Raw genomic sequence first — 14,677 nt, 5'->3', positions numbered from 1 at the left:
TCATCTCTTGCTTGAACCCACAGTTCACGTATTCCTGCCTGTGTGGTGGCTCAACCTGAACAAAAACAGGACAAGACTGGCTCTGGTTTGGCATATTCCTTGGAGCTAGGGGCATGTGCTTGGGTGGGTGGGGGGGTCTCCCCCTGTACCTCTTCAATCTGAGCTAAGTTCACCTTGTATGTGAACACAAAACACTCTCCAAGGATGGACCATCATTCAGAAGCCCTGAATTAAACAGGGCTGTTTGGATGTAACCGTGTAGTACCTAATATTCCTAATTCTTTATCCTGCTTTCTATTAGTGCTTCCGGAGGTGCTTAGGCTCCTTGCAAAGTCAACAGACAGAAATAGAGCAATATCTGTAAAGAGAGAGATCTATTTTTCCTTCAGAGGTATCTTAGTCTCTGCAGTAACTGCACAAAATGTTTGGTCATTTGGTCTGTGCCATAACTAGCAGAAAGGGCATCTGCTTTTTGAAGGATGTATAATTTGAGGGTTGAGGGAAAGCTCTTTGAATCAATCTTTCCAATCAATCAAGTTTTTATAACTGCCACTAGGCCCCATATGGTCTGGATTAGTCATGAGGCATAATTTAGATTTGTCCTCTTCCTGTTTGTAGCAGAGCTGTTAACTGCTGTAGAGTTATGATGGCACTCAGAAGTTGCCAAGGCACCTGAAGCGCAATGACACATCTGGCATCTGAAACCCCAGTGACAAACCTTTGTCTTATCCTGACCCCCTTTGCAGCCCATGAGAAGTACAAAGATGAAAAGAGCTGATTTTGTACGCCGCCTCTCCAAGGAAACAGCATTAGAGCTGCCTACTCCAGCATTAGGATTTGGAGTTCAGTGCAAATCACCTGAACAGCACAAGAAAACTTGTGCCTCATTTTTATCCGAATACCATCACTTAACATTACTGAATGTGATCATTATTAGAAAGTGAGCAGACTAGTGGTGATCATTCTTTCCCAATATGAACCAGTGTGTGAGCTGGCATACAGGTCGTGCTGGCATGAGAGGCCTTGCCAGTTACTGCTCTAATTTGCAAAATATTTTTGATCAGAACACTGATTTTTTGAAGTGCACATTCTGACTGAATACATAAGTGGAAGAAATTTGGCTCTTTCTACATCAAATTAAAAATAGCCTATCATCTGCAGCATTTGAAGCAGGCTTTGGTTTATGAATCTTGGATTCAACAGCCTCCCCTATTGACAGAGCAATGCTGGGTTGATAATTGGAGAAAGCTAGGGAATTCATACTGAGCTGCAGTTCCTAAAACAAGATAGTGTGCTGGAAAATAATCAAAGCAATCAGTAATAAACAGAAGATAAAAATAAATTAACAGAACCAAAACATTTTTTGTGCATATATAGCTTGTATATGCATTCTATATATATCCTTAGCACAAACTAAAAAAAATCATTAATGTAATTAAAATGCACTGTTTATTTTGTGGGAAAACTATTATAAGGCCCAGCGCAGTCATGAAAAAATAGATCCTAAAATTATACTTTTAATAGACAACTAATTTTTCCAAGTAACAAATAGAAGTCTGTTGTGGTATTTCTAAAACTCATATACATGTGTGTATGTAGTATATATAGTGTTAGAACACTTCAGAAATTGTAAAGGCTCTTCATATGTGATATTCATACCAGTTTCAGAAAAAAGTATGTATCACTCAAGCCTTTCATGAAATGAAATTGCTTACCAATAATATATCATTGATAAATAATTGTATCAAATATTGTGATGTCATATTGGTTGGTATAGACAATATGCAAGTCACTACAGTTCAGTGCAATATATGCATCTCTTAGAAGTCTGAAAGGCATTTGTTTCTTCCTTGAGTCCCCCTGGGCCTTCGCAATTTGTATGTTGGTATTTCACTGGTTTCCTGACAGATTATGTGCTGTTTGCCACATATGTGATATTGGCCACAGTTTATATGCATAGGTTAGTGGTGCCCTGCCAAACCTTCATTTTCATCCATTTTAAAATCTGGGTTGTCCCAAAAGAGTCCAAAATATCATGATCACGTTGCAGAGCTTTAGAGGTGTTACCTCTAGGATCTCCTGAGTATCCACCATAATTATATTCCTACGTGGGAGACTGGGCCTGAATAATACTGTGCCGAGTGTGCTGAACAGGGCACCAGATCCCACAAAGTGGTAACCAGAGTGTAGTTAGCTTCATGCTGATCTACCCTGCTCTCCCTACTCGCTGTGTTAGGCTGCTTCCTGGCCGTATATTCTGTCGTCTAGAAGAGGGTATAAAATTTTAGGAGTATACTGAACCTCTTACACATCAATAATTAAGTACCCACTCAAAGCGGAAACATATTCACTCTGCTTAGACTTTCCTTTCCCCAGATACACTTTGGCTGTAATTGCCCTACATTAAATCTCAAAACATAATGGTTTCAAAACTGGTATTCCTGTGAATACTGAAGAAATAACATTAGAAAGAAATGAAAGGGTTATTTTTAGAGTGCTGCTGAGGGAATTAGCTACACAGTTTTCTTTAACAGTAACAGTATTTTTAAAACTAACCCCTGCTGCACTGCACCAGAAAATTTAGCCTAAGGGCCTACCTTAAACTAAGCAGAGCAAGAAAAGTTGAAATTAAAGCTGTCATTTACCTTGCTGTTGTTGCATATATAATGTAGATTGTCACATGTGGTATCAAATTCGGTTTCTTCAAATCCATTGTGTTGGTACAGCCATTATATTTCTTCCAGGCACATAAATCTAATGGGACCTTTTGAGACATATAGTGAATCTCTCACCCAAGTGTAATAACATTGCTTCCTGCTATTTATTGGTCATGACTCAGACTAAAAGATTCACCCTGTTAGTAAAGTACTATATTATAATTCTGGAGACTGCATTTGTCATATTTACCTTTCTGTTTATTGCTTTTTACACATTTTGTTGAATTGAGCAGTTCTATTACAATGAATGTGTGCAATTCGTGTTATGCATTTAGGGTGAAATTTGCTCCAGTGAAAATGCTCTCACAAGGCCCTGGGTACTGGGTCCTGTTTAAAAGGCCATTTGAATTACTGGATTGCTTAGTTGGCTCTGAACCCATTCGTCTATGGGACTCACAGCTTGCACACCACCAAACCCATGGTGGGAATATAAAAAGGTGCCTTGGAAGAACTAAATTTACTGATAAGTAATCTCTCTTTTTAAGGGAGGCTGCAGTGGAACACAGAGTCTTATTCAGGCCATGGATAAATTTCACATATCATGAGCAGTGTGATGATTTCATTAAAAAAGCATTCTGAAAGTTAGCTGCACTGAAAACTCAGCAGAAGTTTTCCAACATCAGCTTGGCTTATTCAGAAGTTTTAAAGAAATGCCAGAAATAATTAGTTGTCATTAAGATTTAATCATGTGCAGAATGTTATTTTAAGTGCTACCAATTGTTGCTTGAAAACCATTTGAAACTGAAGTTATCGCTTAATATATCTTTTGTGCTGGCTCTTTTGGGAAGTATCATTTTTTCTTGCATGTTACTGTTCTGCATTTCCATCGAAGAGCCTCAGTGCTAGCCTGTTTGAATGTGTATGACAAACAGGAGGACTCTTCTGAGCCCAGAGTGGCCTCAGCTATTTTTCTTTTCCCCTTGTTGTAGGCTCTCTTAAATGTCAGCGATTTTATACTATACAGACCAGCAAATCAGAGTGGGTGGCACTTGAGGTACCTTAGGCAGTCTAGCCATTTGCCAGCTACCTTATCCAGCCATGAAGGGGGGTGCCATCATCTCTGCAGAGCACGGCATTGCCACCATGACTGGACCATCCTGCTCCCAGCATCCAGGTTAGCTGTCTTTTAGTTGGGGCGGGCACCTCTGCATTACTCTGCCATCTGTGGTATAGACAGTGGTGTACCAAGTTAGAGTATTTGCACACCTTTCATGCATCCAGCACTCTGAGAAACAGGATCGCTGTGCAGCGATCTTCCTGACATCACTTGTTTTTCAAGGGCATGGCTTTTTCCATAGCTGAAGCACCACTACGCAGCAGAGGCTCAGTGTCTTTCATTCCACATCTGGTGAAGAACCACTGGCATGCAACCATGGTATTCTTGGTAAACCTCAGCTCAGACTAAACAGCAAGCCAGGTCCAAAACCTATGGCAGTCAATGGGATTCGCTGCTCTGGCTCCAGCAGGGCTTGAGTCAAAGCCTACGTCACTCTGCAGCTAAGCTGAGAGACCTATCTGAAGAGAATGACTTTCCTAATGCACTTATTGGAGCTGCCTATATAGAGTGACATTAATGCTGGGTAAAAAAGATGTGGTGTTAGCTTTTCAGATTGACAATCTTTATTCCCACTGACTGGGTGGTTGTTGGAGTGGCTGTCTACCAAACTGGAAAAGCTGCAAATTCAGGATCATCTTCATGCAGGGCTTTATGTTTGACTGCTTCATGAAGCAGCTCTTTGCTCAGAAAATCCACCAGTTGAGAGTATGTGCATGGGGGGGGGGGGGGGGGGAGGGGCATGGAGGTGGGGGGGCTTGGCTCTGCTCTTGACACAGATATGCTGCCAAAGTGGAAAAACAAACAATCTTTCCAGCCTACCACTATGCTAGCTGCCTTTAGCTGGGTTGCCAGGTGCTAGCTAAAGAGCTTTCCGCTCTGAAGTAACATGTTCACTCTTAATTGGCACAGTCACATTTCAGATTGACCACTGATACTTAAATTGTGTGCTCAGATTTCAGTTTAAGATGGAGATGAGGATAGTCAGAATTTCAAATGCGCTAAGCAACCAAAAGTTCTCATATGAGTAGTGAAATATAAAATTAGTCTTCAAACATTGATGTAGGACCCTGCAAGAGTTATGATCATCATCATGATTTATGACTATTGCTATCATTACTGCTTTATTTCCAGTACAGTATTTACCATGTTTAGAGCATTACTCAAGAGCCTGCGGCTGTGGTGCTCCCCTGTGCTGGCACTGTACAGGCACGAACAGGAGGCTGTCTCTGACCCAGTGAGCATTTTGAGATGAGCCTTCTCTGCCCGTTCATTAGCAGGTGATTTATTTTGGTCAGGATAGTATCAGTGGGGGTGTTCAGTATATAAAGCGTGGGAATAGCATTTTAAAGACAAAACAGAATGTGAATAAGATAAAGAAAAGTGGCTAATCTTCTTTGACTTTACAGTTTTGCACCCATCAGCCTCACAGCCCAATAATACCAATCACAAAAATCAGCAGACATTCCACAGACACGGGGGATTATGGTTTCCATACAAGATGTCACTTCTATTTATGCCTGGCATGCTGTACTTCGCTAACTTTCTATACAATCCTTGCCCACAGAAGAAGGCATATGAGGTTTGGGAAGAGCCCTGTCTCCCAATATTTCATATTTTATGAAACCACAAATACAACAGTCTTACAAGCTCTTGAAATGAAATACAATTTGAGAAATGTAATCCATTACCTTTATGATAGAATTTCTATAAAAATAATAAAAGAAAAACAAGAGAAAATAGGTCCTGAAAGCTATAGGCCAACTGGGAAGTCATTGTGGCTTTGGCCTAGCTATCACCATATCAGACTTCAGAATTCTCCCAGGCAGCAATCTAATTGTAAATTATGTATATACAGAACATCATTTCTTAGCTTTGGCTTTTAGTGACCCCCTTCCCTTCTTTCCCTTTCTTCACTCCAACCTCACACATAAGAAATATTGAAGTGTTTGCACTAATGGAGAAATGACAACGTGCAGTCAAACTTAAACCAGCTGTTTCCCCACACTGTGAACACAAAGAGTAAGGCTGGTAATATTTATAGCTTGACTGGCCTCTAGTGAGCCAGACGCTGACTGCCTTAATTTGCCATGATGGCCTTAAGGCTTGAAGCAGCTGTGGACTGCAAGATAGGCAGGAAAAGTTAAGCAAAAAAAAAAAAAAAAAAAAAAAAAAAAAAAAAAAAGAAAAAGAAAAAGAAAAGAAGATTGTTTCAATTAGCCAAAGTTATTGTTTGATTGAAAATGAACGGCTGCTGCATACGCAACTCAATTAAATAAGCAACTTTTGTTTCACTTGCAAAAAGCCAATAAGTTGTGTGTGTTGGCATGTGGCATTTTTACTTTCTCCTTGTGCTGAAAGAAATAACCGAGGGCACCTCTGTGTTGCATGCTGTGACATCTCTTAGAGGCCTCTGAGCCGCCCTGAATATGCACAGAACCTAGGGCAGCCCCATGTGTGGGAATCAGACCCCATTTTGGGAGCTACCAGGGATGTGCTGCCACGAGGGAGCCACCACGCCATCAGCCGCTAGCTGAGGCTGTCTCAGAGCTGCTTGGGTCCCCCTGTGTAGACCTTCCCAGGGTCTGTGGCCCCGAGGGGACTTCGCTTTAGTCTTTCTTTTCTTCCTTTTGACACTTACCTTATAGCAGAGATAAACAGGCTGTCACCGTGACTTCAGCATCAGCTTACACCAGCTTTAGCCGGCACCACTGATGCCGAGGGACATCCCTCCCTCCCGCAGACCTCACGGCTCGTTCCCACTCTGGCGGTCCCCTTTCCTGTGGGTGAGGGCACATTCACACAGCCACCCCGCGTGGCTACAGCTAACCGCTTTCTTATTATCTGTCCACCCACCCACCTTATTCATGTATTTGCTGGGGAAGGTGCCCCCCAGTCCAGTTCACTACGCAGTCATGCACGAGCACCCCGGGGATCCTTTGACCTACCTGCATTTTTGGCATTTTAATGTCTCTGTTACATGATAGTCCTCTGTGGAGGATTTAGTGCTGCTTTCACAAGAGAAGAGAAATGGAAGAGAAAATAGGAACTGTGTTTTACTTTCAGCAGGCTAACTGTGGTGGAGCACACCCAGCAGACTTAAGGGGAAGGTGCCTGTATGAGAACGGTGCACTTGGTACGTGTGCAGGGTTTGGCTTTGTGTACCTGCCAGAATAAAGCACCCAGCAGCTCTTAACTACAGGTCTGGCCAATGAGGGTGGATGGTGGAAATCAAGCTCAGTCAAAATATACGTTTGGGCCTCTGATACCACCACCAAAACCACTTTCCAGAGTTTCACCTCCCATCTGCAGGAGGCACTGCTGGTGCCGGTGAAGTAGGCCTTTGGGCTCTGCAAAGCTGCTAGCGTACCTTCATTCCCATGCCAGCACTTGGGAGTTCAGGGGTATTTCTCACAGTCTTGTCATTCCTGGGGATCAGTGTGAAAGGGGATCCAAAGGACCCCTCTTTACATGTCACTGCCATGACAGGTCTGTGCCGATGTGAATCCCACTGATTCATGAAGAGAAAGTGGGTGTATACAGGAGCAGGGAAGAGAGCTTAGGAATGTAGCTATGTAACCTTCTGAATTGATATTATTGACTAAAATATGCCATGCACGCTTTAGAAAACAACATACTTTAAAGTAAGAAGTCTTAGGAAAGTTCTGGGGTTTTTTTCTTAAAGGGCCATTTTTTTCAGTGAAATCCCTTTTGTTTGGGAAGCACCAACCAATTTCACTCCAGCTTGAGTAGTTGCAGTGAATAGAAAGCAGAGCATGCCTTGTAATACACTAAGTATGAGCTGACCTTTATGCAATGTCATTTTGGCTAAATATAAATTCACATGTGTTGGCACAAATTAGCTGAGGGCAATGGCTTTGTGCAGCTTTCCCTTTCCACATAGGGACTGGGTGGGGACATGGCAGCCTTTTTGGGGCTGTTCCCTCTTTCGGAGATCTCTGGTGTAATGAGATGGGAGAGGCAAGGTGAGGAGAGGAAAAGAGAGGAGACGAAGCTGTTTCCTGTAGGAAAGGATCATGGTTTATCCCCCAGACCCTCACAGAAGAGAAGTTCATGGTAGTACAACATCTAGCCTGGCCTGACCAACCATGGACTGGACTGGGAACCATAAGTGGGAGACTTCAAAGATATTCTTATATTGTTCTACTCTCAGGAGACCTCTTTCCTATAAGTAGCTCTGTAAGGAAGCTATCCAAACTGTGGTTATTAATTCAACTGAGAAAGACACTATATGGACATTTGGATAACACAATTTTTCTCATGTATTTCCCTCAGATAAATACGAGGTTTTATATTACAGGAATGTTACTGAGATAACGTAAAATTTTGCTGATTCTTAATCTATGTTTATCTGACACATTGCATTTTAACACAATGCAGGTGTTTTATGTCATGGGGAAAATAGTGGTATAGTGAAGAGGAAAAAATGTGTTTCATACACTTATTTATGAACTTACATGTGCTTTCATCAGAGTCAATGGTTGGCAAAACTCCCATCGGCTTCAGTAGGAGCAAGCACTAAATTTAACCATCAAATCGTCTCGACTCTAAGTGATCCTGAATTAAGGCAGGGTTTCCAGGTCCAAGAAACCATGGAGAAATACTTTTGTCGATAGACATTTATCAGCAATCAGAGCTGAATCAGCTGAGGACTGGACTAAGTGCTCTTGAGTAGCATGATTGTAGTCTTTTCACCATCCTTTTTTTTTTTTTTTTTTTTTTTTTTTTTTTTTTTTTGGTAAATTCCAGGTGTAACAAAGTATATTTACAAAGGGTAAAAATAACATGCAGCTGTGAAGAAAAACATCTCAGGTTTCAGTTCAGACCTGGAGCTGAGGATGAATCACTGCAAGGCTGCACCCTTTATGCTGGGCACACATTCTGAAAGCTGATTTTCCACTGCCCTTGGTCCCCCGGTGGTTCAGAAATAAAGCAGACTCACAGAATGTCCTAAAAAAAGCCTTTGCAGACAATCAGTCTGTTGTTGTTCTGGGCACTAAAAATACCATTTTCTAGTGGCTGCTTGCGTTTTCAGTTTTGCTTTCAATACTGTAGAAGTCAGTTCCAGACACTTGCATTAAGCCTTGGTTCAGTAGTATGCGTAAGCACACACTCAGCCTGATGTACCCAAGGAGTCCTGTTAGCTCCTATGGAGTTGTTTGCATGCCTGAAGTTAAGCATGGACTTAGGAGAGTTGCTCAACTTGCTTGTCCACCCAGGAAGCTAATGGGACAAAACTTTTGACCATCTGCTTCTGAATTGTAATGCAAAGTTATGACTTATTTATGATTTTCTCTCCCACCCCCTGTCTGTTTATACTCAGATCAGAGAACCAGCCCAGCAGCCCTGTCAGATTGCCAAAAGCTGTGTGCTACTACTGGATCTTTCACATCGTTTATTCTGCAGTGTTTACAATAGTGTTTTTAATGCCTGATTGCCCATGGAAGTGGTGTAGGCTAATATTGATGTTGTATTTCACATCAACAGCAATACTTTGATGTCCCTGTATGCCAAGTTCCTTTTCACAGTAAAGCAAAATAAAGTAGCTGTGCCAGTTAGGCCAAAGGATGCTGCTAGCTCTCCGTTTCCCAAACATATACAAAAAACTCAGTGAATGGGCCAAATTGTGCTTTCTTCTGTCCTTGTAACCTAACTGACCTTGGGAGTCAGGGTGGGGATCTCTACAGGTACAAACGAGGGCAGGAGCTGGATGGTGTTTCCAAATAACTTTCCATGACTTCAGTATGCAAACTCACTGATACATAAATGTCATTTCTACTTGTTTAAAGTAAACAGAAAAAGCCAACATTTTAGTCACAAGGAATCATCTCAAAAGCTCACTTGCAACATGTTTATGTCTGAAAGAAAGTTATTTTGTTCTGCTTACCGCTGTTTTGACAGAAATAAGTTGCATCCCAGAATTATATTTAGAGGTATGTAGTAGGTTAGAAAAATTAAACTTGAGAGAATAATGCCCAAGTATTCTGATCCTGGGGGGAAACACTCAATTCACCACACTCAACGAAAGGCAAGAGCATGTGCTGACTACGTCTCTTCCCTTGTGGTTGTTATTCAGTCCTGTGGCTGACGAAGTAATTATGGGACCTTTACACAGGCAGATATCATATGTAATATGTAATATGTTATGCAGCACCCAACATATTTTATTCCTGAAAAATGGATGTGAAGCCAACATTTCCCAGGCAACATTCAGGGCCCCGTTCCATCTCCTAAAGCAGATGACAGTACCTCTGGAATGGTTTCTGTGATATATTTTGTATTTAAACTGAACACCGTAGACCATTAATATTTTCTTGTAAATCATTACAACATGGGAAAATTAATACAACAAGACTGTCTAGAAAAAAAAAGATATGCTTAAAGTGTACTTATAGTATTTAAGACCACTTAACATACTCACTAAAATTTTTCAGCTTTCAAAATGCTAATTATTTGTTAAAGCACACATTTGAAATGATTAAAACTGCACAAGTTCTTGACCCATGGTAGTGTTGAGCAGTCAGCACAAGTGGTTTAGATGTGGGATAAAATATCTGCCACACTGACTACCTCAGCCATTTGCCAAATGCCTACTCAATCTTTTTGTTGCATTATTTCTTGTCAGGGCTTATCCTAAACAGGCTCCAAATTAGTGGGCACAAAAGAAGACAGAAGACTTAATGCTCTCTCTCAAAAATGTTTCTTGAATTTTGGTGTTTACTTAATATTTAATCAGGAAATGTATTATGGGTTATTTATTAATCTTTTTTGGGCAGAGGGGAACCGTGCAATCTAGCAACACAGAGCGTGTTGAACAACAGAAAGTAGGTGTTAGTAACTATCAACTATCCTCATCCTTTTGGTGTAAGTTGAACAGACAGTGGGCCAAACTGTTCATGATTTTTCTTCTTCTGTCTTCAAACAATAACAAAATGCTTCTGGGAAAGTTCCTGTATTCTGGACCATGGGTGGGCTTCAGGGGACATTCCTGCCCAAGGTGTGGAGCAAGAGCTGAGATGTCTGAGCTGGGGAGGGCAAAAGGATCGTGGTGAAACACATTAGCTGGGGGCCAGGTCCTGAAACACTTCGAGGAGTATGGATCCTTGGAGGGCTCTGTTGGTTCCCTGGACTGCAGATTAGTTAGTTTGCAAGAAACCAAAATGAAGCATGACAATGTTTTGGAGGGATTAAATGTTCAAACTTTTTTTTAAAAGTCTCTTTACAGAGTGGTATCCTTGAAGCAGATTGCCTCTAGTCCAACCTGACTTGCTGCTTGTTCAGTAAGACCAAATTACAGTTTCAGGAGTTAAATGGCAGAACTGGAAGAAAGCTGGCTAGTAATGTAGTATCACTAAAAAAACCAAAACCAAATCAACACTCTCCCTCCCTCACCAAACAGCCTCTTTACATTTAAAGGTATTCCCCATGGCTCTGTTCTTTCTTTTGATTTTTGTAGCTATTTTTCTCTCTCTGATGAAACACGTTGTAGACATTAAATTAAGGGACAAATATGTCTGTGTCTGCCAGAAAGAAAACTGTGATGCAATTAAAATGCCATTAAGGAACCCCCTGTGGGATGTTAAACCTAAAGACTCTATTCAGAAAGCAAAGCCAAAATTAAAGAGGTGTCTGGTTGCAGATCCTCTGCAGATTTCCATTTCTTGACTATAGTACCATGGAGACTGCATTAGTCAGGAGCTGAAAGGTTTTTCCAGTCATGCGTGTGGTATTTTGAATCATGGCTTTGGCAAATGTTCCTTTTCTGTAGGCCATACATAGAAGTATGTCTACACTGCACGACATAAAGTGCAACTGAGTGTGACCCTAATGAAACACTGACAGCAGTGGAGGTGAAAAGCTCTCCATGGCTAATGATGACTAATAATAGTTTTCCCTCAGAAAATTTGAATTAAGGGCATTTGTATGTTTTGCTGAGATGTCTGTTAGATGTTTGGAGAGAGAAGACCAGCTACTTGCAGCCATCAGGCTCAGTATGCTCATTAACAAGCCTCCATTCCTAGCCTGGCCTCTGGAAATAAACCACTGGCCTTTATATGTTTGGAGACAAAGAGCCTGATCCTCAGAACATAAAAGCAAGTATATTGTCCATTGCAGCTCGTCATTTTTCTAAGGCAGCTGAAGGAATGAAAAGCAGAGTCACTGGGTGGTAGGTATTGAGTTTTCCAATGATGGCCCAGTCCTGATCTTCCAGCCTCTTTTTTTTCTCATTCAGGTTGATTTTTTGCTGAGAATATAAGTGGCAACTGGAATAATAACTGAAGCACACCTCTCTTCTTTGTCTAGGAATTCTCCTGACGACTGCAGCGTGGCAAAAGGAGGGAAAATGGTTAGCAGCTCAGACACTGTTGGAATGAACTATGGAAGCTACATGGAAGAGAAGCATGTTCCACCCCCAAATATGACTACCAATGAACGGAGAGTTATTGTGCCAGCAGGTTAGATCAACCCTCTACACAAAAATGTCAACCAGAAAAAAGTGTTTCCTCCAGGAAGCCTACTAACTTCATTTTAATAGATTTGGAGAACAGTGGCAGTGTGGTACAGGTGATCAGGAAGAAAAAAAAGCAGTTATTTCCTAGGGTTATTATGAAAACGAGCTGAGAAATGTCATAGTGAAGCCACCTCCTCAACCTGTTCCTCCCATTTAAGAGGCAGAACTGGCTGGCTGCAGGGAGTCAGATCCTCCCTGACTTCTTCAGCTCTTTTTGGAGTACTTCACTTCCACCTAAAATGAGAAAAATGAAGATCCACTTCTATCTCCTAATCCCATGAACTGTCTGGGTGCAGTGTACTGTACCACGCCATGCAAATACCAAGTGCAGTCTGGCCCTTGGCATGCTAGAAAGAAGATAGCTTCTGTGAAATCAAACAGTGCATAAAACATTATTTGTCTAGGTTATCTTCTGAGTTTGCATAATACATTTTAATAAGCAAACTGACAATTCATTGCAATGTAAGAGCACAGTTGAGAAACACTGTTTCTGGTGGCAAGCTTTGTTGTAGGATTCAGCAGTTAATTGAATAAGAAGGCATTCACTCCTGTGTGCCTTGTCTTCCTCACAAACTTCTGCTGCAAGATTTGTTGCCTGGGTTTGCAAAATAATTAGCATGCCTATTTCCAAGGTCAGAGCATTAGACCATCATGACATATATATGTGTTCATAACCAAGTGGGTATACACAACATATACATGACACCTGCAACCTGAAAACCAGAAGGGAATGTTTTGCTACTAGTTCCTCTTCAGCAGAGGTGTGTCTATCTGAAAAATTTCTGCTAGTACCATGTTGCTTAATGTTCTTACAGTTTTTCAGTTGCTAAGATATGCAAGAGTACTAACTGTGGCTAATTTTGCAAGCCGTGATTATTTCAGTTATTTGCCAAGATACATGCAGACAAATATATTGCAGTATCCTCTGCAATGGTATTGGCAGCATTTTCTGAAGCACAGCAAAGTGATGCACCAAATAATGAAGTGTCCTGCCTAACTGGAAGCAGATTACACTGAACTTGACAGCATTTGAGTGTTTTTCTAAGGCAAATATTACCATTCTTTCTGGTTGGCACTTTTTTCAGTCTTTTAGTAACACACAGTGTGGTTAGCTAAGCAAGCTTTTTTCTCATCGTATTCCTGGTAGGTGTATTTTGAGATGGAGTTGAGTGACATTCAAGGAGCAAGATGATTATGCTCACAGCCTTACTATTTTGAGATACCTAGAAGAAATATATGGGTAAAAAAACAGTTGTTTTACTTGATTACTACATAGGCAGTGTGCAGCTGATGTGGCAAAGTTTAAGAATATAAAAAGCAAAATTCATGATTTCCAGTTATGGTAACTTTATTTTTCATAAGTAAGAAGCATTTAAAAATTGTAGGCATAATCAAAATGTTTTGGTAAACTTCCTGGTGTTTTTATCTGCTGTAAGAGTGGGCAATCTCATCCAGACCCCAAGGTTACCAGCCAAACTTGCATCCCTCAGTTTGCTGCACATTGCATACCAGATGGAAAGGTTCTTTTGAGTGATTTCTGATGCACTTCAGGAAGCAGAGAAATCCTCTAAAGTCTTCAAGATACTGTTTGTCTCTCCTTGCCTTTAGTTTTTTGCCTGCCAAAAGTATAAGCTCTTCATGGTAGGAACTTTATTCCATTATGTGAATGTGCATTGCTGGTCCATAGGGCACCTTCAGGTTGTTGGGGGCTTCCTGTAACTCGTAGGAATAGGGAGAAGTAGAATGGAAGAGAAGTCAAGAAGGAGAAGTTTAGAGCCAAAAGGAAGTTTAAGTTAAAATCAAGGGCTTATACATGACTCTCAAAAATACAAGGTATTTGGGCTTACTTTTTTGCTGAAAATATGGACCAGTTCTTTTTTTTCCCCCAGATGGTTTTGCCAAAACTCGAAGTCATAAATAGAAACCCGTGTGGGCATAGCTGCATACAACAGAACAACACAGCAGTCTAAGAAAGAAAGTGCAAATATTTTAATATCACCCACTCTAGCTTACAAAATAAAAAGCCAAACCTGGAAGTGCTTACTTAACCTATCCCCAAGAAAATCTACCTTTGACTTTAGTATGAATTTCACCTTCATGAAGATAGGAATTCAACAATGAATGCTGAAATTTTTTCAGATACAAGTTGCAGTGTTGTTAATACACTCTCTTACATGTTTTTCTAAACATTACTCTGCATGGGGACAGGAGCCTATGTTAATCTGTGGATAGTAATGCAGAAAAAAGGAAAGACAAAAAAATTGAAGGGGAGAAAAAGCCCAGAAGCAGTGGGTTTATGTTGTTGACTGTCAGTGCTCACAGCTCTTCACTATAATTTCTTCATGGACAATTATTCTCCTTTCCTCTCAGTTG

At 40.9% G+C, this 14,677-nt stretch overlaps 1 protein-coding gene across 14 annotated transcripts in view; it reads left to right on the top strand.

Annotated features, from left to right (window-relative positions):
- The window catches only part of ERG (ETS transcription factor ERG), a 148,871-nt gene that overhangs the window by 117,339 nt on the left and 16,855 nt on the right, over window positions 1–14,677 (top strand). For 13 of the 14 annotated variants that reach the window (XM_064525082.1, XM_026121573.2, XM_026121572.2 and 10 more), the window contains one exon: window positions 12,097–12,248. In XM_064525082.1, coding sequence (XP_064381152.1) covers window positions 12,097–12,248 — 152 coding nt within the window. Of the gene's footprint in view, window positions 1–3,697; window positions 3,832–12,096; window positions 12,249–14,677 lie in introns of those variants that run through there. The other variant, XM_064525117.1, reaches the window with a different exon arrangement.

Source organism: Dromaius novaehollandiae, chromosome 1 (genome assembly GCF_036370855.1).
Source record: "Dromaius novaehollandiae isolate bDroNov1 chromosome 1, bDroNov1.hap1, whole genome shotgun sequence".
Classification (NCBI taxonomy): Eukaryota; Metazoa; Chordata; class Aves; order Casuariiformes; family Dromaiidae; genus Dromaius; species Dromaius novaehollandiae.
This window is presented reverse-complemented; position numbering and strand designations above follow the sequence as displayed.